The sequence below is a fragment of the Schistocerca cancellata genome, chromosome 1, assembly GCF_023864275.1.
Source record: "Schistocerca cancellata isolate TAMUIC-IGC-003103 chromosome 1, iqSchCanc2.1, whole genome shotgun sequence".
Lineage (NCBI taxonomy): Eukaryota > Metazoa > Arthropoda > Insecta > Orthoptera > Acrididae > Schistocerca > Schistocerca cancellata.
In genome coordinates, this window is record NC_064626.1 from 559,916,243 (window position 1) to 559,939,796 (window position 23,554).

The 23,554-nt window shown below is 38.0% G+C and overlaps 1 protein-coding gene across 6 annotated transcripts in view; it reads right to left on the reverse strand.

Annotated features, from left to right (window-relative positions):
- The window catches only part of LOC126180975 (protein abrupt-like), a 276,247-nt gene that overhangs the window by 42,529 nt on the left and 210,164 nt on the right, over positions 1 to 23,554 (reverse strand). For 2 of the 6 annotated variants that reach the window (XM_049924739.1, XM_049924735.1), the window contains 2 exons: positions 15,710 to 15,830; positions 9,198 to 11,274 (listed from right to left, as the gene is read on the reverse strand). The exons of 1 other annotated variant lie outside the window; for it this stretch is intronic. In XM_049924739.1, the coding sequence (XP_049780696.1) occupies positions 11,256 to 11,274; positions 15,710 to 15,830 (140 nt within the window). In that variant the 3' untranslated portion in view covers positions 9,198 to 11,255. Of the gene's footprint in view, positions 1 to 9,197; positions 11,275 to 15,709; positions 15,831 to 23,554 lie in introns of those variants that run through there. 3 more of the 6 variants (XM_049924737.1, XM_049924738.1, XM_049924736.1) reach the window with 2 other exon arrangements.

The following is a 23,554-nucleotide window of genomic DNA, read 5'->3' on the forward strand; positions in this document are numbered from 1 at the left end:
AGGGACAACCAGTTTGTAATTTACACTATAAACATAGATCTGAAAACACTTTGTCTAGATCATTCATTTTTATGTTTCTTGTTTTCTTTCAATATGAAAATTAAATTAGAGTTTGCCACAACATCAGATTTTATGTTCTAGGACATTTGTGACTACACAGATCCACTATTTACACACAGTATCCTTCAATATGCACTGAACAGCATTTAAGTAATTTGCAATTCAGTTTTACTTTTTACTGCTTATTTTCTCAAAAAGCTTCCCATTAACTGTCAAGAGGCTCTGTTGATACCTTTTGAGAATTTCCCTTGCCAGAAAAAAAAATTATGTTGCTTGTCGGAAATCAATTCTTAAGCTTTTATATCAGAAACCGCTGGTGCTAACCTATGGCTTACGGATGCACTTATTATAATCTACCCAGATCAGTTGAATCATAGGTCTCAAATGAAATGACATGAATTCTTTCTCATACGTTGCATGATACTGCAGATCAACCAGCATGTACATATTCAGTTCACTATCAACAGAATGCCATCTGTGAATCTTGTTGCCTCACTGGGCAAGAAGTAAATGTCTCTTCTCCTTCTCAGTCTACTACATATGATAAAAAATTGTGTGCATCTTCGTAAGAGTCTCATGAGGTATGCTTTGAGAGAAAGGCGTTAAATACTCCTTGAGTTTGTCAAAGTCTTGCACCATCAATTTTCCAGCCCAAAAACTGTGCTGGGTAGAAATCACCAATAACAGGTGATGAGGTCTTGGAGCTCATTTTCTTCTTGATTATTGCTCTACACCAGCATATGTAGCAAATTTTGCCACATGCCTATTTTAGCGCACATTTCTCAAAGTTTATGTGGTTTCTGCATTGTATCTTTTTTTGTACAATGAGATGGCATTATTCTAAGTTTTGGAACTATTAGTAGGGAGGGATGGATTGAGGAGGTTTAAAAAGGAAGGGCTGGTCACTCAGACTGAGAGGAATTCAACTGTAGTGAAGATGAAAGGGGACAAAATGATGAATGCAATATATGAGTTCAATAGGAAGTCATTTCGAACAGGATCATCATGTGTACAACAAATTATTCCAAAGCTAGGTGTCGAAAGCATATTCAACATACAGAAAAGTACATTATGACAGACTTATTTTGTACTTTTCTGAACTAATTTGTTTGTTGTATAGAACATGAATTGTGAACATTCTTGGTTATTAGTCAAGTCACAAGGTAAGAGGCCCAATACTCTTATACTCAGTGTGGACCAGTTTTTGTTACTGGAATGCGAAATTCCATTTTAGACTATACCAAATGCATAAATAACTTCTGTAGTAATACAAAAAACTAAAAAGTGGAAGTAACATAAAAATGGTAATTTCTTTTTTTTTATTGAGGCATATTCAGTTACACTTAGGGAACTTACTTCTTGACTTGCCATTGTACTAATGAAGACAATCACTTTCAATGTTTTGTCTCCATGATTCAGTTATGTTATTAGAACTGATAATGTACAGCAATTTCTCATAAAAATAGACCATAGTTACATTAAGATTACAACCACCTGTCATGGGGATTTTTACAAGAAAGCCATATATTAAGATGTATTTCAATATGTACACCACTCATTTTTCACATACTATAAACATTTAGTATGGAAGAGTCAATAAAAATGCAGGTTGCAGATAGGTTGCAATCTCATAATATATTTCCATCAATGATAAATGAAAACTGAAGCATACAAAATAGAAATTTTATGTTAAAATTTTGTAATATATACATATTAACATGAGTAATGTACTGCTTTACAAATTACTATGAATGTTTAATACATATATTTCAACTCTATACTAATGAGACACTAACCCTTTTGTCAGTTCTTGTATTTTAACAAAGTTTATTAATTTCAGCACATAACAATATATACAACATGATACAATACGAAATACTTTCTACAATTTAGTCAACAGTTTATAACATCTAGTAACAGCAAGATTCATTGTACCACTAAAATGTTTTGAAAGAAAAACTGGTCTATTAATTTATTGTTCTACTAAACAATTCTCAAAATTTCTGACAATTTTAGATCACATGTTTAAGATTGTTTAATGTCACAATATTAAAAACTGGAAAACTTTATTAAGATTTCAAAGTTTTAAAGGTATGAGTCAAATACAGTACTTAGATATTATATTTCTTAGAGGTTGCAAAATTAAATATACATAGTTCTCTTCATCTACTAAACCTACAGTAAATAATAAAGCCTGCTGCTTGACATGCATGATAAATAACAGACCATTTGCAATAAAATTGTGGTCTAACCTGTACAGTATCTGGTAACTAATGAATATTTTTATGGCAACAGCCCCAAATTGTGAGAAGCATAAATGCTCAGGAACAAATGCGAAACATAAGTTCCCACAATTCATTGTGAAACACTTGCACTTTTCCTTTGGTTTCTTTACAAAACGGAATTGAACACTAAATGTGAACATGACATTTCAAAGATACCACAGATATGAAACACAGAAAGAGAACATATTACATTTATAAATAATAAATTTCTTATGTAATATAAAACACAAATAGCAATTGCTAAAAAAATGCACAACACCTTGGATATCAGATCTTCCAAAAATCTAGGAAGACATTTTAAAGCCATCACCACAATGTTTGTATGTTTGCTTACTATGAGCTACACATAAAAAAAACTGAGTATCTACACCTTTCAGAATTCTGTCAAAGTATTTCATTGCTCATTTCAGATTTGTTTTGGTCTGTATTACTGGAGCTCTTTGGAGTAGTTCATGATTTCAGATGTATGCATTCCGCTTTACAAGTACTTACACAAAGTCATATCAATCCAATGAATCAAATGAAATACAGATTAAACTAGAGACACTTTTTACTAATAATTGAAAAAGTAGTCAGACCTAGTGGTCAAGTGGTAAAGCATGTACCTGGAAACCATGAGGTCGCAGGAATTGAATTCTGGTTGGGTCACAGATTTTTCAGTCCACATATTAACCTAGCCTTCACCTCTCAATGATGTGAAGAGTCACCAGAAATGACACGTTTGGATTCCACATTAAACTATAGGTCCCCTTTCCCTGGCTGGATAAATGGGGTAGGTTAGGGAAAAACAAACTGCCGAAGTGGCATCTAACTGAAAGCCTTGCACCAGGCCATTGAAACACTTGAAATTATTATTATTATTATTATTATTATTATTATTATTATTATTGAACAAGTAAGGGACAAAGTGCACATTTATATCCTGCAGTCAGATTAACAGTTGATAAAACAATACACTACAACCACAGCGGGTAAAGTTGAGTTGAACAAATGTAATATTTCACTTCTGTAAATGAAAAAACGGGTTTGAGTCTGAGTTGTCAATGAAGTTAACAGTTATTCAGTCTTCCTGTCACTACGTATACATGACACAAACCACCCTCTGTTTTTTCTCATTCCGATAAGATGATGATCAACACTACACAGATTTAGGTATTTTACTCCTCTACAGAAAATCTATTAATATTAATATTGACATAATTATTGCTTTGTAGTGGCCACTGTTCCTGCCACACACTGGACACAACAGCAGAAGTATTCTTGGGGTAGTGAGGTGAGGTAATGCATTAATATCTGTCACTTTTAGTTCCTCAGATGATATGGGCAACAGCATTGTTTTTGAGAACTTGAAAGGAGAGTAAGTATGAAGTTATAATACCAGCAATGACAAAGAGGTATCAGAATTAGATATGAAGATCTGATTCTATAAACTAAGAAAGCTTTCATTTGACATATGTAACTAAATGTCTTTTTCTAACCATATACTACTTACTTCTCTTCCCATATTGCATACATGTCTAACAAAATTGAGTCAGAAATTGGAAAATGGCATTATGTCACAGTTTTTCTGAAATTGAGTTAGTGGTAGCACGGCACTCTGCAGAAAAAGGAAGCAGATCTCGTGTTTATACATGAGGTATTTGTCCTGTATAATTTTGATGTTGTTTGAAAAAAAGTTACGAGTCCTTCACAGAGTGAAACCCAGCAAACCTAGGAGTAGTCATATCAAGAGCATAGAGTGCTGTATTGTGTAAACATGTGTTTCCACTTCACTTGCCAGCAGTACAGAATATCCAACTGTCTATGCCAGGAGCACATTCATAAGGCCATGTCCCAAATAATGCAAAGAAACATGAAGATATTAAGAAAGCAATGAAGTGTCTGACTTTTATGTTGTTATTTTGGAATGGCCAACCTCAGGAGACACCAAGTAAAATATTGTAGTGTTTTCTGTAACTAGGGTATTTAAATATAGTGTGTTATATAAAATTATATTTAAAAAGTGCCACAGTTTTGTTTTGTACACAAATAATGTAATGTATTATTATCTGTCTTATTCAGTGGAATGAGGAGTTAAGCCCACCAAACAAACTGAAGGAAATGTGTCACTCTTAACTTGAAAAGATTTATTTTTGCTACATGCCACACAAAATATTAAGTTCACATGGTACCTACAGTTTTAATACATAAATAGTGTACTAAATCATTACTGTGTCTTATTCGTTGGAAGGGGCAGATAAGCCCACCACACAAATTGTACTCTTTGCTTGAAAACACTCACTTTTATTTTTGTGCACAATCATTCTACACCCACAAACCACTTAAAAGCATTCCAGGTTAAAATTATTAATAAATATTAATATAAAGAGTTTTATCTCATTAGCTCAAAACTAATTCCAATTCCATGATTCAAAAGTTTTGTAGGAAAATTATTTCTTGATACAATATGGTTTACTCCTTACTACTTGATATGAAGATCTTAATAAGAATAGAGAGGTTAATCAATATTTGGTTGATTTTTACAGTACACTGGAGCTTCCATTTTTTTATGAGCAAACAAAGTAAACCCCTGATGAACTGGTATGTTAAGCTAGCCTGTGGAAATAACTGATGAATTGTGTATAAAATCTGATCAAATGTAAGTAACAACAGTAACTAAGAGACAGGAAAGACTAATAACTGAGCAGCCTCAAAGGAAATAGTGCTGAAATATCTGAGAAGTGTGTTCATGGCTTGACTAAACAGAGCAATGGTTAACCGATGATGCTATTATGTGACTACTGATACCAACTTTTAATAGTACTCCTTGAAATTCAGACACACAAAATGTGCAAAAGACAAATATGGAAAACATGAAACAAATGTGGGAGCTGGGTAAAATAAGGATGAAGGAGAAACCACAAAGGCAATGAGAATGAAAAGGTGAGATGCACCAAAAACCAGCCTCAAAACGTCAGATAAACATAAAATTGTGAATGAAGAATTTACAATACAAACCGCACAGAGAGCAGTGCATCTTGAAGTGCTGCTTCTGGGACGGTCACATATGCTGGCCCCAGATCGAATCTGCTTGGTGGATTAAGGACTAGGGTCGGTATGCCGGCAAACCTGGATATTGTTTTTAGGCAGTTTACCACATCAGCCTAAGTGAATACTGGGCTGGTCACCCAAATCCCTCCTCAGTTTTATGATTCAAAAACATTTCGAAAACTTTCACAAGATTAACACCACACGCAGACAGTTGGTGTACACACACTCCGTCCTGGGGGTAATGAGTGGCAACAGAAAGGGCATTAAGCCACCCCTTAAAATTAACCCTCCCAAATCCATTTATAACCATGCTGACTATGTATAGATGCAAGACAAAGGCACAAGAAAAAGAACAGTAACTTACTATGTACATACAAGTATTTCCAAGTGCAAATACTGAAATGAGGGTAGTTAATTTCAGACTAAACAATGGAAACTCCAGGTATAAATACCAACAATGTAGGAAAAGATACATTGCTACTTACCTTAAAGAAGACATGTTAAGTTGCAAATAGGCACAATTAAAAGACCCTTACATAATGCTTTTGGCCACAGCCTTTGTCAACAAAAGAGAAACACACCATTCATACACACAAGCAGGTACACTTCATGCACCATGATTACCATATCTGGCACTCGGGCTTGCCCAAATAAATGTCTTTTAATTGTCCCTGTCTACAACTTATCATATCTTCTTTACAGTAAATAGCAACCTATCTTTTCCTACAGCATTAATTTCAGATTAAGTTATTCTTACAAAACTCTCCAACTAAAAAAAATATTTAGTTGACTGGAATATTTACAGTGGAATTCTTGTGGTATTCTGCAGCAAATCTGGCAAGAAACCTGACACATTTTATTCCAAAACACTCTAGACTTCCTTAAAGACTACAAAAGGATCATGGGAGGAAAACTAATTTAGTGGCAGTCAGGCACCAACATGGTATGTAGCCAAATAGGAAACTTTTAATGACTGTAACAACTTAACCTACCTACAGTGACCCTCATTTCAGCACTGAGTCTAATAAAAGCAAAATAGACATACATTTATAAACTTCGTATTTTTCTGCAAAAATTGCATGACAGACACATGATACGTATAATGGAGGATTAATATTCCCAAATCGAAAGGAAACAAAATAAACAAATATAGGATAACTAAGATAAAATCAAATTGTAGGATACAAACTACTGATGGAAATGCGGTACATGATATTTAGCTAAAGAAAATGCAGCACAGATTAACACAACAAGATTAAAGTGTTCAGAAATATAATTTAAATCACATTAGTTTAGCTGTAATTGAAGATTCACGAGTGTGATTACTAAACCAAATCTGAAATGTACATACAGCTGAAAACTAGTGCACTAATAATAATAATAATAATTCTATTGTAATGGCATTTTGTCTTAAAAGATGTTCATTACAAAAAGTTGTGTATATGATGTGCATAAGTGTAACATGCAGTTTGATACCAAAAAATCTATTGTTTTGGTGCAGCACTACCTTGGTCTACTTCTTTCCCTCTAAAGAAATAAAAAATTCAGTTTTGACTACAGGTAGTGGGATTTGACACATATTAACTTGCTGTGCCCATAAGTATTGTAGTTTGGGGCTTGAAATAATGGAAATTTCTAATTTGGCACTGGCCAGATGGTGAAGAAGTGGTTGCCATTGGAGTTATATCCGCCACTGTGCAGTAGTGCACAGACAACATGTCTTCTTACTGTTGGATGTCCCGTTTTCTACAATTTTAAATTAGTGTAATTAATATCAAAATTAAATAACTTAACAGCAGCAGCTTACATGAAGCCTAAATGTTATCAACGTCAGTAAGTTAAATGTGCTTGAGAAGAGGTCAACTGTTTCCTCATACCCTATGCTAATAATGGAAATAATAGTCATATGAGACACACAAACGTCTGTCTCTTGTGACATATGAGGGACAATGAGTTACTGGGAAAACTACTGATTATTATTAGTCATTCATGATAAACATAATAATAATTAATCATGTTCAAGATGGGTCCAAGACAACTGACTCGAGTTCAAAAGACATTCATGCTTGCATTTGTTACGCACTCAAACAACAGATTTTAATGGTTGGTAATAACTTTCTGGTGTGTTACAGCCTGAGATCGCATTTGGAATTTCCTCTGTTACCCTGAATTCAAACAGAAGAAACTTCAATGGAATCATTTTGACTTGCCCACTAATGCTTCTTGGGGAGACACAAATCAGTAAATAGAAATATTTTGCATATTTTCATTCAATAATGTCATATGGAATAATGTTCTGGGGTAACTCGTCTTTAACAAAGGTTTTAATTGCCCATAAATGTGCTGTAAGAATAAAATGAGGTGCTCCCCCATGGCCATCTTGTAGACATATGTTTAAGGAGATTGGCATACGGACTACAGTTTTACAGTATATTTATTCCCTACTGAAGTTTCTTGTAAACACCCCATTACATTTCAAAAGGATCAATGATGTACATAATTGCAACACTAGAAGAAATAATAACATTCATTACTCCACATTAAGGTTGTCTTTAGCACAGAAGGTGGTGCACAATACTGCAACAACAATTTTTGATCACTTACCGAGTGATATAAAATATCTGACAAACAACAAAGTAAAATGAAAATAAACTGAGAAAGTTTCTCCTTGACAACTCTTTCTATCCCATAGAAGAATTTCTATTACTATAATATGTAAAAGGTGGTGGGCAGGAATTACAAACTCATAAAATTGCTGCATGATACTGACCATTCGTAAAATTCCCTGAAAACGAGGACAGAAAATTTGAATTGGCAGATGTTGCCACATACATCATACAATCCTGGCCTCTAACTGATCCAATTTTCATCTGATCTGACCATTAAAACAATTTTACACAGTACCAAGTTAGAAGACAGCAAAGCTGTCAGATGAGCAGATGAGCTGCACATAAAAGATTCAGATAACAAGGTCAATATTCTTCACTACTGGAATTAGAAAGGCAACAGAGCTGTGGGAAAAATGTAAAATGTCTTAAGATTGGCGGAGATTATATTCAAATGAAGCACAAATTTAACTGCCATTGAATACATTTTTATTCTCCTTTTTTCTCAACAGTTTGTATCAATTATTCAATATCCCACATACATTGACTATAAAAGAAAAACTGATCCTGGCTGAAAATTTTTTTCACCTGGCTACTAAATGCAAATTGTATGAAATAAATGAACACTTACATCACTGAAGAAGATGAAAATTTACATCAAACAATGAAAAATTATGTTATTGGTCTTCACTGTGTGATATGTATACAGTACACAAAAAAGAGGAGAAGGTAAGGGTGTAGCATCCAGCCAACTATACCATCATTAGAGAGAAAAGGAGCACAAGATGAAATAGGACATTGGTGAACAAGTATATTGGATATTGGCAGTGAACCACCAAGGTATTAACTGATTGAAGGAAACTGTGCAAAAATTTTCATCTGCATGGCAAGGTGAACTGAATATGAGCCCTAAACCTTAACAACTGTGTCATCTTGCTCAGTATTATCAGATAGGAAAACCCAACGGCATTCGTCATCTTGGACCTGTATAATCACTATTAGGTGAGCAGCAAATAATCATGATCAGTGACAACGAATAACTAAGTCCCAGTAAGGAGCTCTTGCAACAAAAATATTTCTCTCTCTCTCTCTTTCTCTCTCTCTCTCTCTCTCTCTCTCTCACTCACTCACTCACACACACACACACACACACACACACACACACACACACACGGAGAGAGAGAGAGAGAGAGAGAGAGAGAGAGAGAGAGAGAGAGAGAGAGAGTGGAATAATTATGTGTGGTGGAATTATGGATAAGTGGCAAAGAACACCTGCATTTATATTCTTCAAACTTCTGGTTTATCTTTCCCTTCACAGTGATTATACGATATACATAGATTCATTTTCTTGCCTAACAGAATACTAGGACTAACAAATCACAGAGCTGTATGGCCACATTGTGCATAGGTTCATTGTACTCATGAATTGCAGTCTAGTCTGAGTGAGCCTGAAGAGTGAGTTTTATGAAGGCTTGAAGACTCTGCAAGCATTCTACAGCTCTGGATTTGTCACTGCTACTGTCATTCTTTTTCTCAAGTTAAAACTACATGAACCATCATGCCTACTACTGCAAGCATTCTACTGCTCTAGATTTGTCATCGCTACCGTCATTTTTCCTCAAGTCATACTCACATTCCTCATCATGCCAACGACTTTACCCCAGCCTGTTGCTTGAGCTCTCTTTATTCATGGATACAGTCCATATCTATGGTCTTTAATATCTCCCAGTAACTACAACTGTCTGACCTCAAGCTGACTTTTAACAGTTGTCTTTCATATTCAGATTTAATTCTTATAGAGAAGAGTTGGCATTGCTACTATTTGATATAAATACTCCACAATGACAGTGTTAAACCACACCAATATAAAACATGCACATCTGAACTTCTGCCAGTAAAAGAGGAATGTTGAAATCTAACATTAATCAATAAAATTGGTATCTTAAAACATTAAAATAATGGAAGTGTTCCCAAGTAGAAACAAATGCAGAAAATTACTGATCAGTCAGTACTATCTTGAGGTTTATGTTGTCAACTAACTTCTTCCCAGTCAACATAGTACTCACAAATGAAGTGTGACAATCCTATATGTATACAAACAATAGCAACTACACAACTCAGGAACCTTTATAACGTTTCACTCAGTCTGATACATACAAATGGAACGCAAAGAACACACAGGAAGTAAATGACCAACATGAAACACTTCCAATGAAATATGTATGGTGCCTTATCTGAATAGGCATCTCCCAAAAACTTAGGAAGATAAGCCAATGGCAATTCAAATAAGCATTCTCTTTTATTTTATCAATGCACTGTGTTTTTTATTTTTAACAATAAAAGAATCAGCATGCAGACATCTGAAAACTTAAAATTACTTCCTTTATACTGGCATCATGTAGCAGCTGAACTGGTTATTTTCATTCAGAAATGAACTGCTCCAGATTAAGTACTACTATCACCTACTAACATACTGTCGCTACAATGATGGATCCAAATACAACAGGACACGCTAAATAGTGCCTACACACTAAAACATAGAGTTTTCCAACTTTTTCCCATTAAAAAAGTAGAAATGTATCAGAAGTTAACAAAAAGTTCTAACTACAGAGCAAAAACATTTCATCATACCTCAATTTATGATCATATGATAGCTACCAGTATTATTCAGATATAAAAACATGATGGAATGTTTTAATCAACTTGAGCCCTGCTACTCAGGGAAAAGACAGTTCAGTAAGGCACATTTCATATTATTATTATTATTATTATTATTATTATTACTATCATTATTTAATTTGAGCCACAAAACTCATTTCCAGTGTAGCAACATTGAGATCTTTCTGATGTTCATAATTGTTGCTACATTAATGCACATTACATATCTATATTAAAAACCTGTTCTCTCCAGTCTCAGGAGGCAAATAATATTAAATTTGTCACATAATACAGACTGGGATGTGCCTGGTACATCCACAGTGACATAATGCATGTTGAAAACAGACATGGCCAAATAGCTAGAGAGATAATTAAACATAAACTAGACAGAATAAAAAATGATAAATGCAGTGTAACTGCTCAAATAGTCTAATATAAAACAATGTTAACAACTTAAAATAGGTGCAAATGAACCAAGTTCAAGTATCATATTTTACAGAATCTCAGAACAAAACACCTCGTACAGTTGTGATTAATGACAGCTGTTACAAAGGCATGCTATTGTTTATAGACTATAAATGTTATCAGAGTATCCAGGTTTGAGTGCAGACAGATGCTACTGGTCTTGAAGTTCACTGAAACAAAGAAAAACTCCAGTTGACTCTGTTTCAGACAAATACTCTAGGATTCATATGAGAAATTGAAACTGTCTGAATATCACATTATTGGATACCTACAGGCAATATTCACAGATGAAGTACTTAAAAACCTCCTCTCATGCTTGGGGACAAGTACAGCAAATTATTTTTATGCATTTTGATACTTCATTCATATTTCAATAAACTATTTATAAAAGAAACATATGCTTCATTGAAGTTTCCAATACCACTAACATAACTTCCATACCTTTAGTAAAAATGGTGGGCAGAAGTGCGTTTTGTTTTGTAAGATATAAGCAATTTCAGAAAAAAGTATTGTTCAGTGATATTGGCATATACTTTGGTGAGTTCTATTACACACACACCTTCAGTTTCTCTTAATTAACAAATAAAGTGTGCGATTTGTGTTCCAAAATACTGGAATACTTGTTAATGGATGATCTCTTGCTAATTCAGTAAAACTGATTGAGGAGCCTTGAGCCATTTATGAAGTGGTACTTTTTCTGATGTGAGATTAATAAACTGAAGAGCAAAAGGAGAGAGGGTGGACTCAGAGGGGTGGGGGGCATTAGGTGTGTTCTTTGTACTGGTAGTCTATTGCAGACTGTTCAATTGGGGCCTGCCAAAAACTGTTACATGGTACACTATCATTAAATGTAACTTCAAAGATACAAATATGGGCAGTTATTAATTCAGATGAAGGCTTTGATTAGTATATCTGCAATCTACCACACTATTAAAACATTATAATGGAAACTACTTCTACTGAGAGCCACATGTTAGTTTTGATGACTGAGTTTTCTTACAGAGTCCTGTTAATATCCATAATGCTTATGAATTATCTGTCAAATCATAGCCTTCCAACACTTAACTGAGTTGGTATCCTCCAGTGATATTAAATGCTTAAGCTACAGGACCTTACAATGCACTTCTTGCAAACATTTTTGTATTTGCGATGACAACACATTATCCACAGAACAGTACTAGTTCTCCAGCTACTATCTTCGTTCAAAGAAACTAAAGAGATTTCAGCATAGCATGGAAGACAAGTAAGAATGGTGCTGTATTTGTTTACTCTGTTAAATGACCTTAAATATGTTCATATGTAAAAGGCAGAACTTTTGCCTTAGAGTAAAAGCCCATCAATAGTTGACAATAGTAACAGACTTCAATTATTAAACTTATAACAGTCCTTGTGCCCTCCAAAATAATTGTTTATATGGTTGGTGAAAGATGAGGTCTGCGAAGGGTACATTAATACAGTTAGAGAACTACTTTCTCATCAAAGTTGAAGACTTTGTCAACAAAAAGGAACTCTTCCATGGCGTAGTACTAGTAGTAGTAGTAGGAGGAGGAGGAAATAGAAAATTATGTTTAACAGAACACAACATCCTACAAGGTGTGTTATAATGTTTTACAAACTCTGTCACCTGTTTAAGAAATGGATATTTATTGTAAAATTACTAATATTTGAATAGGAAACAGAAATAGTAGTTGTTTAAACAGAAAAGAGTTAAAAAGTAGATCACATGCTAATGCTTATTCTTTGATTCACAGATACCAGTAGGATCATCTTAATAAACTCCTCATCCTTCCTATGGGACTGCCTGCTTTTCAGTTCTGTTTCTGTCTACTTAGTAGTACCCATCAAATACATACTACATTCCATCCCGCATTTTGCAATGACGACATTTTCCTCAATGGAATACTTAAGACCTTTCAAAATTTTGAAGTCAAGTATTAATAAAGAACTTATTCCTATGCCACAAGCATATCAGATCTTCATTTTCTTAACTCTATTCATCATTCATTTGTGTGTCCAGTCAGCATTTCCAAAAAATAGCAGATGTGATACCTTTGTCATTTCCTTTGTAAACATCTTGTATTGTGCATGGGTTGTCCAGGAGAGGGCATACAAGTAAGAGCTTGGATCTTCTTCAGCCCAACAGTTGCAAAAGGTGTCAGCACTCGCTGGAAGGATTCCCTATTTCTTCAGGTTGGTCAGGGGATGCCAACTCTTGGGCAGTTGAGGGATCTCCATACAGGGTATTGTAGGTTTGTGCCAGGAGCTAGTTCTTCTTTTGGAGAGATGTCTACAGGCAGTGAGCTCTTCCATGTTGCAAGACAAATTGTCACTGGTGCTCCCTTCATTGGCAAAGTCCTAGCAAGGAAACTCTTGCGAGATTTAAGGTGGGATCTTGCTGCCTGATGACCATACAGAGGATGTTGACGGTCATTCTCCTGCTTTGTTCTCTCATAGTCTGCAGCAATGGCCCTCCGGATGTTGGCTGGGGTTATTCCAACAATCAGGTACAATTTCTGAAATGAAGTTGGCTTCAAGCATCCTGAGATGATCCTTGCTGTATCGTTGACCACAATATTGACTTGCTTAGCATGAGCTGAAGTGATCCACACAGGAGCAGCATACTCAGCGGCTGATACACAAAGCGCAAGTGCAGAAGTCCTTAGGAGGTGTGGACTGGCTTCCCCGCTGCTGCCAATCAGCTTCTTAAGTATCCCATGCAAGCAATAGCTTTCTGTTTCACTTTTAGACATTTCTGCCTGTATGTTAGAGCCCTGTCCAGTGTGACACCTAGGTAGACTGGTGTTGGGTAATATTTCAGTTGCTCTCCTCACCATCTGATGTCCAATTTTGCTGCACATCCCTGTTTCATAAGTGGAAGGTGATCACTTGAGTTTTACCGGGATTGGGCTTCAGGTGGTTGGTATCATAGTACTTGGAGTGTTCATCCTTTGCCAGAGGCAGTTTTCCCTCTACTTCTTTAAAGGTTTGCCCCTGAACAGTTACTGCTGTGCCATCAGCATAGACGAAGAGCCTAGTACTTGCTGGTATTGGCTGATCATTTGTGCAGATATTGCACAGTGCTGGAGCAAGCACACTGCCTTGGGGGAGACCATTCTTCTGTGTTTGCCTCTTACCCTGTAATCTACTATTCTGAAGGAAGGTGCTAATAAGGAGTGTTAGTTGGTAGTCCTTAGTAAGGTAATACACTTTCTTTAACAGTTTCCTATGATTCACAGTGTCGTTCACAGCTGTTAGATCAACAAAAGCGACTCCAGTAATCTCACCACACTCAAAACCATCCTCGATGTGCTGGGTTAGATTCAAGATCTGACTGCAGCATGATTTACCAACACAAAAGCCTGCTTGTTGTGGGATAAACTTCACTTTGAGGGTGGCACTGATTCGGTTAAGTACCAGCCATTCTAATATCTTGAAGGCGTGGCATAAAAGGGAGATAGGTCGAAAATTTTTTGGATCGTTTGGTTCCTTCCCAAGCTTAAGTATTGCAATGACTCGAGACTTCCACCACATTTTGGGGATGTGTAGCTTGGCAAAACATGTGTTCATTAGGCTTAGTAGCCACTCCATCGTTTTACAGCTGAAGTTCTTTATCTGTTCAATTCTAAGGTCATCGACACCTGCAGCCTTATGCATCTTCAAACTGGAGATGGCAGCTTCAAGTTCAGCCATGGAGAAGGGAGCCCTAAGAAAATAATGATCTGTTTCTGGATCATGCAGAAGAGCGTCTTTGGGCATCTTCCTTTTATTTTGCCATTCTGCAGGAGCTGGGTTGCCACTGTATCAGGAGTCACACTCATAAAATTGTCTTGTGATATTACAGAGTCGCCTCTCAGGTTTTTAAGCAGTTTCCAGGCTTGTCTACTGTTCAGCTTCATGTCAAGGTTCTCTAACAGGTTACTCTACTTGGCCTTGCGAGTTGCTGAAATGGCTTGCAGCAATATTTCACCAGCTTGGATTGTTTCTTCTGCAAATGGATCCTCTTTATAGAGAGTTTGGTATCTTTCTAACAAAAGTTTGTCATCACTGGACATGCCTGGAACATACTGGGTTCTGCATCCTCTCGAAGTTTTCCTCGAAACTTGTTGGACACATTTGATGAAGGTTTCATACATTTCAGGTTGCGGTGGAATATTTATCACTTTTGAGTCAAGCTCTTCACTGAACATCTGCCAGTCAGCATTCTTGAAGTTAAACCTCCTCCTGAATGGTACCACTTCAGGCACTACTAGAGGATTCACAGTGCATATGACAGGTCTATGTTGTGTACGGGGGATGGGCTCTCCTACAGTCTTCATACACTGTACAGCTACCTTTGAAGAAACAAAGATGTTGTCTGGGTTGTACGCTCTTTTCCACCTGCCACCGTTAAAAGAAGGTGGGAGCTTTGGATCATGGATCAGATGTGGGTCATGAGCTTCAGCCAGATATTCATATAAAGAATAGAATGGAACAACTGTGTGGGACATATGGTTAACATAATTATTGTAAAAGAGTGAACAATGCAGAACAAACTCAAGAAATCTAACAAGAGCCTGAAAACTGCTTCTGTTTTTAATATATTAAACACTAAAACTAGATGCTTACTTGAGTCCAAGGAGTTTAGATCCACGTACCCTCAGCGCAGCAGCACTTTCTTTACACTTGTATGCCAGTACCTGCTTCACTTTGCTGCGCTCGATGGTGGGAAAATGTGTACCAACATATGCTGTAAATGATATGTATACATGTAACAAATATATACAAATTATACTACCTACATGTCTTACAAATTATATAACTAAATTTAATTGTGCTAATTTGCATCAACAAACTTCACTGGCCAGCACCCTTTCATCTTTTAGTTTCTGTTTTGATTACCACAGTTCTCACACCCTCTTTTAATGTGTTACTGGCCACATTAGTATTAACCAAACATTATATCCCTGAGTCTAAACCTTTTGATAAATTATAGAAGGGTTTTTATTCAAAGCACACGATTCACCATTTCCCTTACAAAAAAATGTTTTTCCGCGTAATGGTCATATCACATATTCAAGGCCAAATGTTCAGTCTCCCTTTGTCCCTGCAATTATTTTTTGTTTATTGATATGATGTTCACATTTGTCCGTCCATTGTATATGAATAAAAAATAAAGCTGGTGTGTACACCGCCATATCAGTTGTTGTGTGAGCCAGTTCCCAGGATATATCCCCCATCAGATAATGTCTTATAAAGCACTCCGGAGAGCACTTTAATATCTGAGTGTAGGTCAGCCTTACCTTTTTTTATTACAAGAAAAGTCTGAAGTGGCAGTTGACAATATTTTACCGAATACTGTAATCTCTAACAAATGAAAAAGCAAAGGGCTAATAAGAACATGCAGCATGAAAGTACATTTAACTGTCTGCCAAATAGCAATCTGTTCTTAGAGACAACAAAACAAAGTAGGGAACCTGTCAGCAAAAACAAAGTGTGGAGCGCAGTGGGAGGCTGGAACATGTGACTGGACCTTCAGAAGAAGGGCACTAAGTGCCCAAAACCAGCCAAGAAATTAAATTTCTTATATGCAACTGGTTGCCTGTTATTTCGTTATAGAAGGACTCCTGTTGTTAAAGATGGATAAAATACTGAAAAACAAGGGAAACTAAATCTAAAAAAAATGAAAAGGGAAAAGAAATGGTAAACAAAAGTAACAAAAACAGAGAATAATTCACCTAGAAACCAACAAGCTAGCCATTTATGTCACTAACGTTTTTACCATTTCAATTTTCTCCTCTTCACTTTATTCCTTCTTCCTTTTCAGTAAAAAACAGTACAAAAAGTTTTGAAAATTCTGAAAACTAGCCTGCATTTCTGTGCACTGCTGCAACCAGATTCCCAAATATAATTCCCACAACTCTCAATGAAACTATTGTCATAAAGAATTAAACTATGAGACACATCGCCAACAATCTTTGAGAGATGAGACTAAGCACAAATATAGCAGAATAACAGAACTTACAAAGGTAAGTCACTAAGTGTCTGAAAACAGCTTTTATACACACATCAAAAAAAGTTTTGCATCACCCCAGTTCCTAGAATTCCTGAAGAAAGACGTTGACTGTGGATACTGTATCACAGACACAGTTCCTTTGACAGTTTAGAGATGCCACTAAGCCCACCCAAAGATGTAAACAACCATGCATGGAGCAGCGCCTATTAGACGGAAAGTGTCAAACAGTCAATCAGTTCCAGTCATTCCACCAGGAAAGAGGTACACAGCTTGTGTTGTCTGTAGTTCAACCATGGCTAAACGGTCAATACTGTGGTTTGATCATGTCTGCATTGTTACTTTGTGTCAGGAAGGGCTCTCAACAAGGGAAGTGTCCAGGTGTCACGGAGTGAACCAAAGCAATGTTATTTGTACATGGAGGAGATATAGAGAGACAGGAACTGTCGATGACAAGCCTCGCTCAGGCCGCCCAAGGGCTACTACTGCAGTGAATAACTGCTACCTATGGATTATGGCTTGGAGGAACCCTGACAGCAATGCCACCATGTTGAATAATGCATTTCGTGCAACCACAGAATGTCGTGTTACAACTCAAACTGTTCACAATACACTGTATGATGCACAGCTTCACTCCCAATGTCCACAGCGAGGTCCATCTTTGCAACCACAACACCATGCAGCACATTACAGATTGGCCCAACAACATGCCGAATGGACCGATCAGGATTGGCATCACGTTCTCTTCGGCAATGAATGTTGCATATACCTTCAACCAGACAATAGTTGGAGACGTATTTGGAGGCAACCCGGTCAGACTGAATGCCTTAGACACACTGTTCAGCGAGTGCAGCAAGGTGGAGGTTCCATGGCGTTTTGGGGTGGCCGATGTGCACCGCTGGTCATCATGGAAGGTGCCGTAACGGCCATACGATATGTGAATGCCATCCTCCGACCAATAGTGCAACAATATCGGCAGCATATTGGCAAGGCATTCATCTTCATGGATGGTAATTCACGCCCCCATCGTGCATATCTTGTGAATGACTTCCCTCAGGATACTGACATCGCTCGACTAGAGTGGCCAGCATGTTCTCCGGACATGAACCCTTTCAAACACATTGGGATGGATTGAAAAGGGCTGTTTGTGGACGACATGACCCACCAAACACTCTGAGGGATCTACACCAAATCACCATTGATTGGGACAATCTGGACCAACCGCGCCTTGATGAGCTTGCAGATAGTATGCCACGATGAATACAGGCATGCATCAATGCAAGAGGACGGGCTACTGGGTATTAGAGGTACCAGTGTGTACAGCAATCTGAACCACCACCTCTGAAAGTCTCGCTGTATAGTAGTGCAACATGCAATTTGTGGTTTTCATGAGCAACAAAAAGGGCAGAAATAATGTTTATGTTGATCTCTAATCCAAATTTCTGTACATGTTCCAGAACTCTTGGAACTGAGGTGATGCAGCAGCAGCAAAAAAAATTACAATGGCATTATTTTTTAAAATACCAGGTGATCAAAAAGTCAGTATAAATTTGAAAACTGAATAAATCACAGAATAATGTAGATAGAGAGGTACAAATTGACACACGTGCTTGGAATGACATGGGGTTTTATTAGAACCAAAAAAATACAAAAGTTCAAAAAATGTACGACAGATGGCATTTCATCTTATCAGAATAGCAATAATTAGCATAACAAAGTAAGACAAAGCAAAGATGATGTTCTTTACAGGAAATGCTCAATATGTCCACCATCATTCCTCAACAATAGCTGTAGTCGAGGAATAATGTTGTGAACAGCACTGTAAAGCATGTCCGGAGTTATGGTGAGGCATTGGCGTTGGATGTTGTCTTTCAGCATCCCTAGAGATGTTGGTCGATCACGATACATTTGCGACTTCAGGTAACCCCAAAGCCAATAATCGCACAGACTGAGGTCTGGGGACCTGGGAGGCCAAGCATGACGAAAGTGGCGACTGAGCACACGATCATCACCAAACGACGCGCGCAAGAGATCTTTCATGCGTCTAGCAATATGGGGTGGAGTGCCATAATGCATAAACATCATACGTTCCAGCAGGTGTTTATCAGCCAGGCTGGGGATGACGCGATTCTGTAACATATTGGCGTACCTCTCACCCATCATGGTAGCAGTTACAAAACCAGAATCACGCATTTCCTCGAAGAAAAAACGCCCGATAATGGTGAATGTGGTAAATCCAACCCATACCGTGACTTTCTCATCGTGCAATGGAGGTTCCACGACAGATCTAGGATTTTCGGTAGCCAAAATTCTGCAGTTGTGGGTGTTGACAGACCCTCGGAGCAGGAAATGAGCTTCGTCGGTCCACAACACGTTACTCAATCAATCGTCCATCTTCCGCCATCTTTTGAAACGCCCACACCACAAATGCCCTCTGCTTCACTAAATCGCCAGGTAACAGTTCATGATGCCGATGGATTTTGTACGGGTAGCATCGGAGGGTACGCCTAAGTGCCAACCAAACAATAGTGTATGGAATGCCGGTGCGACGTGCGACTGCACGCGCGCTGACTTCCCCATGCATAGATGAACCCGCTACAGTCTCCATTTCTTCCCTGTCTCAGCAGCACTATGCATTGTGCTCGGTTGGCCACTACGGGGTCTATCGTCTAAACAACTCATGTCTTCGAACTTCGAAATCATTCTCGCCACAGCTGCATTTGTCAACGAACCTTTACCTGTTCGAATCCCCTTCCTATGGCAATAGGATTGTAACGCTGAACTAGCACATTACCCATTCTGATAATACAGCTTCACTAAAAGCTCCTTTTCAGATAACGTCAACATGCTGCGACTGCTGGCGCATCTGATTCTCTCTATAATTACAGCTTCTTTTATATGCGACTGTCATGCACAGTCACTGACGTTTTGCTGTCCAGCGCCATCTGTCGGACATTTTGTGAACTTTTTTTTTTCTTTTTTTTCTGTTTGTTCTAATAAAACCCCATGTCATTCCAAGCATGTGTGTCAATTTTTACCTCTCTATCTACATTATTTCGTGGTTTATTAAGTTTTCAAATTTATACTGACTTTTGATCACCCGGAATTCATCCAGATCTTTGAGGCACTTTGTCCATCACTGCACAAGTTCTCTAATGACCTAAGAAACAAAAAAATAGTATTCAGTTGAGCAGCAAGTCATGTATGCACCACTTCCTTTGCCTCTCAACTGGACGCAGTACAAAGACCTTAGAGCTGTATGATCCAGCCCAGAGAGATGTGTTACAAATTACCAAACCTAACAATGTAACTACATTGGTACAAGCTATGTTTCACAATTCTTCTAGAGTTGCCACTGTTAGTAGTATTAGTGGACATTGTGCTCTACGATCAACAGATGACTTCTAGTCAATGTCATCATCTGCATTACCGAGGACCCGTTCATCCAGTTCGTGCGTTTTTGTCAGGTTCTACAGTAGAGTTGCACAGCACGTGCTGATAGTCTGTTTCCCTGCATAGTTTAGTTTTCCACGGTCTTTAGTATGGACAGGGACTGCGATTGTTGGGTGCGGATACAAGCCGAGTTGGTGACACTTCGCTCTCAGCTTCAGGCTGTGATGGCTTCGGTTACACAGCTTGAGGCTGCAGTGGATGGGCATCACTGTTGTGGGCCAGCCGCAGGATCCAAAGTACGTCCAGCACGTCAGAGTCCTCCAATCAGTCCTCACTGGTGGCCAACATAGTTACTGCTCGCACTGAGGCTGACCCCTCACCTGTGGTCGAGTGGGAGGTCGCCCTGGGGCGAAGCAGGTGGCGAAAGACTTCCCAGGTGGCTGCACATAAGGCCTGCAAGTTTGTCTGACAAACAGGTTCCAGGTGCTGTCTGTGGCTGACACTGTCGCTGAGCCAGATGCTGTCGCCTGTCCTGTTTTAGAGGAAGCCACTCAGCCTGCAAGATCTGGTCAGTCGCAGAGGGTAGGATTATTGGTAGTTAGGGACTCCAACGTTAGGCGTGTTATGGGGCCCCCGAGGGACTTGGCTGACAAGAAGGGTAAGAAATCCAATGTGCATTCCATGTGCATACTCGGTGGAGTCATTCCAGATGTGGAAAGGGTCCTCCCAGATGCCATGAAGAGCACAGGGTGCAGCCAACTGCAGGTGGTGGCTCACGTCGGTACCAATGATGTGTGTCACTTTGGATCAGAAGAGATTCTCTCTGGTTTCGAACGGCTAACGTAAGTGGTAAAGGCTGCCAGTCTTGCTTGCAAGATGAAAGAAGAGCTGATCATTTGCACCGATTGTGGACCTCTGGTACAGAGGCGAGTTGAGGGTCTGAATCAGAGGCTCAGACGGTTCTGCGACCGTGTAGGTTGCAGATTCCTCTACTTGCGCCAAAGGGTGGTTGGGTTTCGGGTGCCACTGAATAGGTCAGGTGTCCACTATATGCATGAGGCAGCTACGTACACGGGTAGCAGGGGTGTGTGGCGTGGACTGGGCGGTTTTTTAGGTTAGAGGGTCTTGAGAAAACACAAGAAGGGCTTCAGTCACAAAGGGTGCAGGCTGAACACAGGAAAAATGTAGATACAAGAACCATTGGTATAACAGTTGTATATTGTCATAGCTGTGTTGGGAAAGTACCAGAGCTCCAAGCACTAATAGAAAGCACTGATACTCAAATCGTTATAGGCACTGAAAGCTGGCTAAAGCCAGATATAAGCACAGCAGAAATTTTTGCGAAGAACCTAACGGTGTTTGGAAAGGATAGGCTAAATATGGTTGGCGGTGGGGTTGTTGTTAGAAGTAGTCTAACTTGTCACAAAATTGAATTAAATACTTCGTGTGAATTAGTATGGGCAGATGTCATTGTCGGCAACCAGAATAAAATAATAATTGGATCCTTATACCGACCTCCCAATTCAGATGATACAGTTGCTGAAATGGTCAAAGAAAACTTGCGTTTGATTTCGAACACGTACCCGAATCATACGATGATAGTTAGTGATGACTTTAATTTACACTCGATATGTTGGTGAAAATACATGTTTAATTCCAGAGGTATGCATTAAATATCATCCGAAATTGTGCTAAACACATTCTCTGAAAATTATCTCGAGCAATTAGTTCATGAACCCATGCAAATAGTAAACGGTTGTGAAAACACACTTGACCTCTTAGCAACAAATAATCCTGAGTTAATAACGAGCATCAAAACCAATTCAGGAATTAGTGAACACAGGGTTGTCATAGCAAGATTGAATATTGTAATCCCCAAATCCTAAAAAAATAAGCGAAAAATATACCTATTCAAAAAACCAGATAAAAATTCACTTGACACCTTCCTGAGAGACAATCTCCACTCACTCTAAATTAATAATACAAGTTCAGACCAGATGTGGCTTGAATTCAAAGAAATAGTATCGGCAGCAATTGAGAGATTTATACCAAATAAATTAACAAACGATGGAGGTGATCCTCCTTGGTACAAAAAATGGGTTAGAACACTGTTACAGAAACAACAAAACAAACATGCCAAATTTAAACAGACGCAAAACCCCCAAGATTGGTGATCTTTAACAGAAGCTTGAAATTTACCACCGACTTCAATGCAATATGCTTATAACAGTTTCCATACCGAAACTTTGTCTCAAAACCTGGCAGAAAATCCAAAGAGATTCTGGTTGTATGTAAAGTATGTTAGTGGCAAGAAACAATCAATGCCTTCTCTGCGTGATACAAATGGCGATATATTGAAGAAAGTGCTGCCAAAGCAGAGTTACTAAACACAGCGTTCTGAAATGCCTTCACAAAACAAGTCGAAGTAAATATTCCAGAATTCGAATTGAGAACAGCTGCCAACATGAGTAACGTAGAAGTAAATATGCTCGGAGTAGTGAAGCAATTTAAATCACTTAATAAAAGCAAGTCTTCTGGTCTAGACTGTATATCAATTAGGTTCCTTTTGGAGTATGCTGATGCATTAGCTCCATACTTAACAATCATATACAACCGTTCACTCGACGAAAGATCTGTACCCAAAGACTGGAAGTTTCACAGGTCACACCAATATTCAAGAAAGATAGTAGGAGTAATCCACTAAATTACAGGCCCATATCGTTAACGTCAATATGAAGCAGGATTTTAGAACATATATTGTGTTTGAACATAATGAATTACCTCCAAGAAAACCGTCTATTGACACACAGTCAACATAGGTTTAGAAAACATCGTTCTTGTGAAACACAACTAGCTGTTTATTCACATGAAGTGCTGAGTGCTATTGACAAGGGATTTCAGATGAATTCCGTATTTCTGGATTTCCGGAAGGCTTTTGACACTGTACCACACAGTCATCAAGTAAAACAAAAGTTATTTCTGGCATTCCCCAAGGTAGTGTTATAGGCCCTTTGCTGTTCCTTATCTACATAAATGATTTGGGAGATAATCTGAGCAGCCATTTTTGA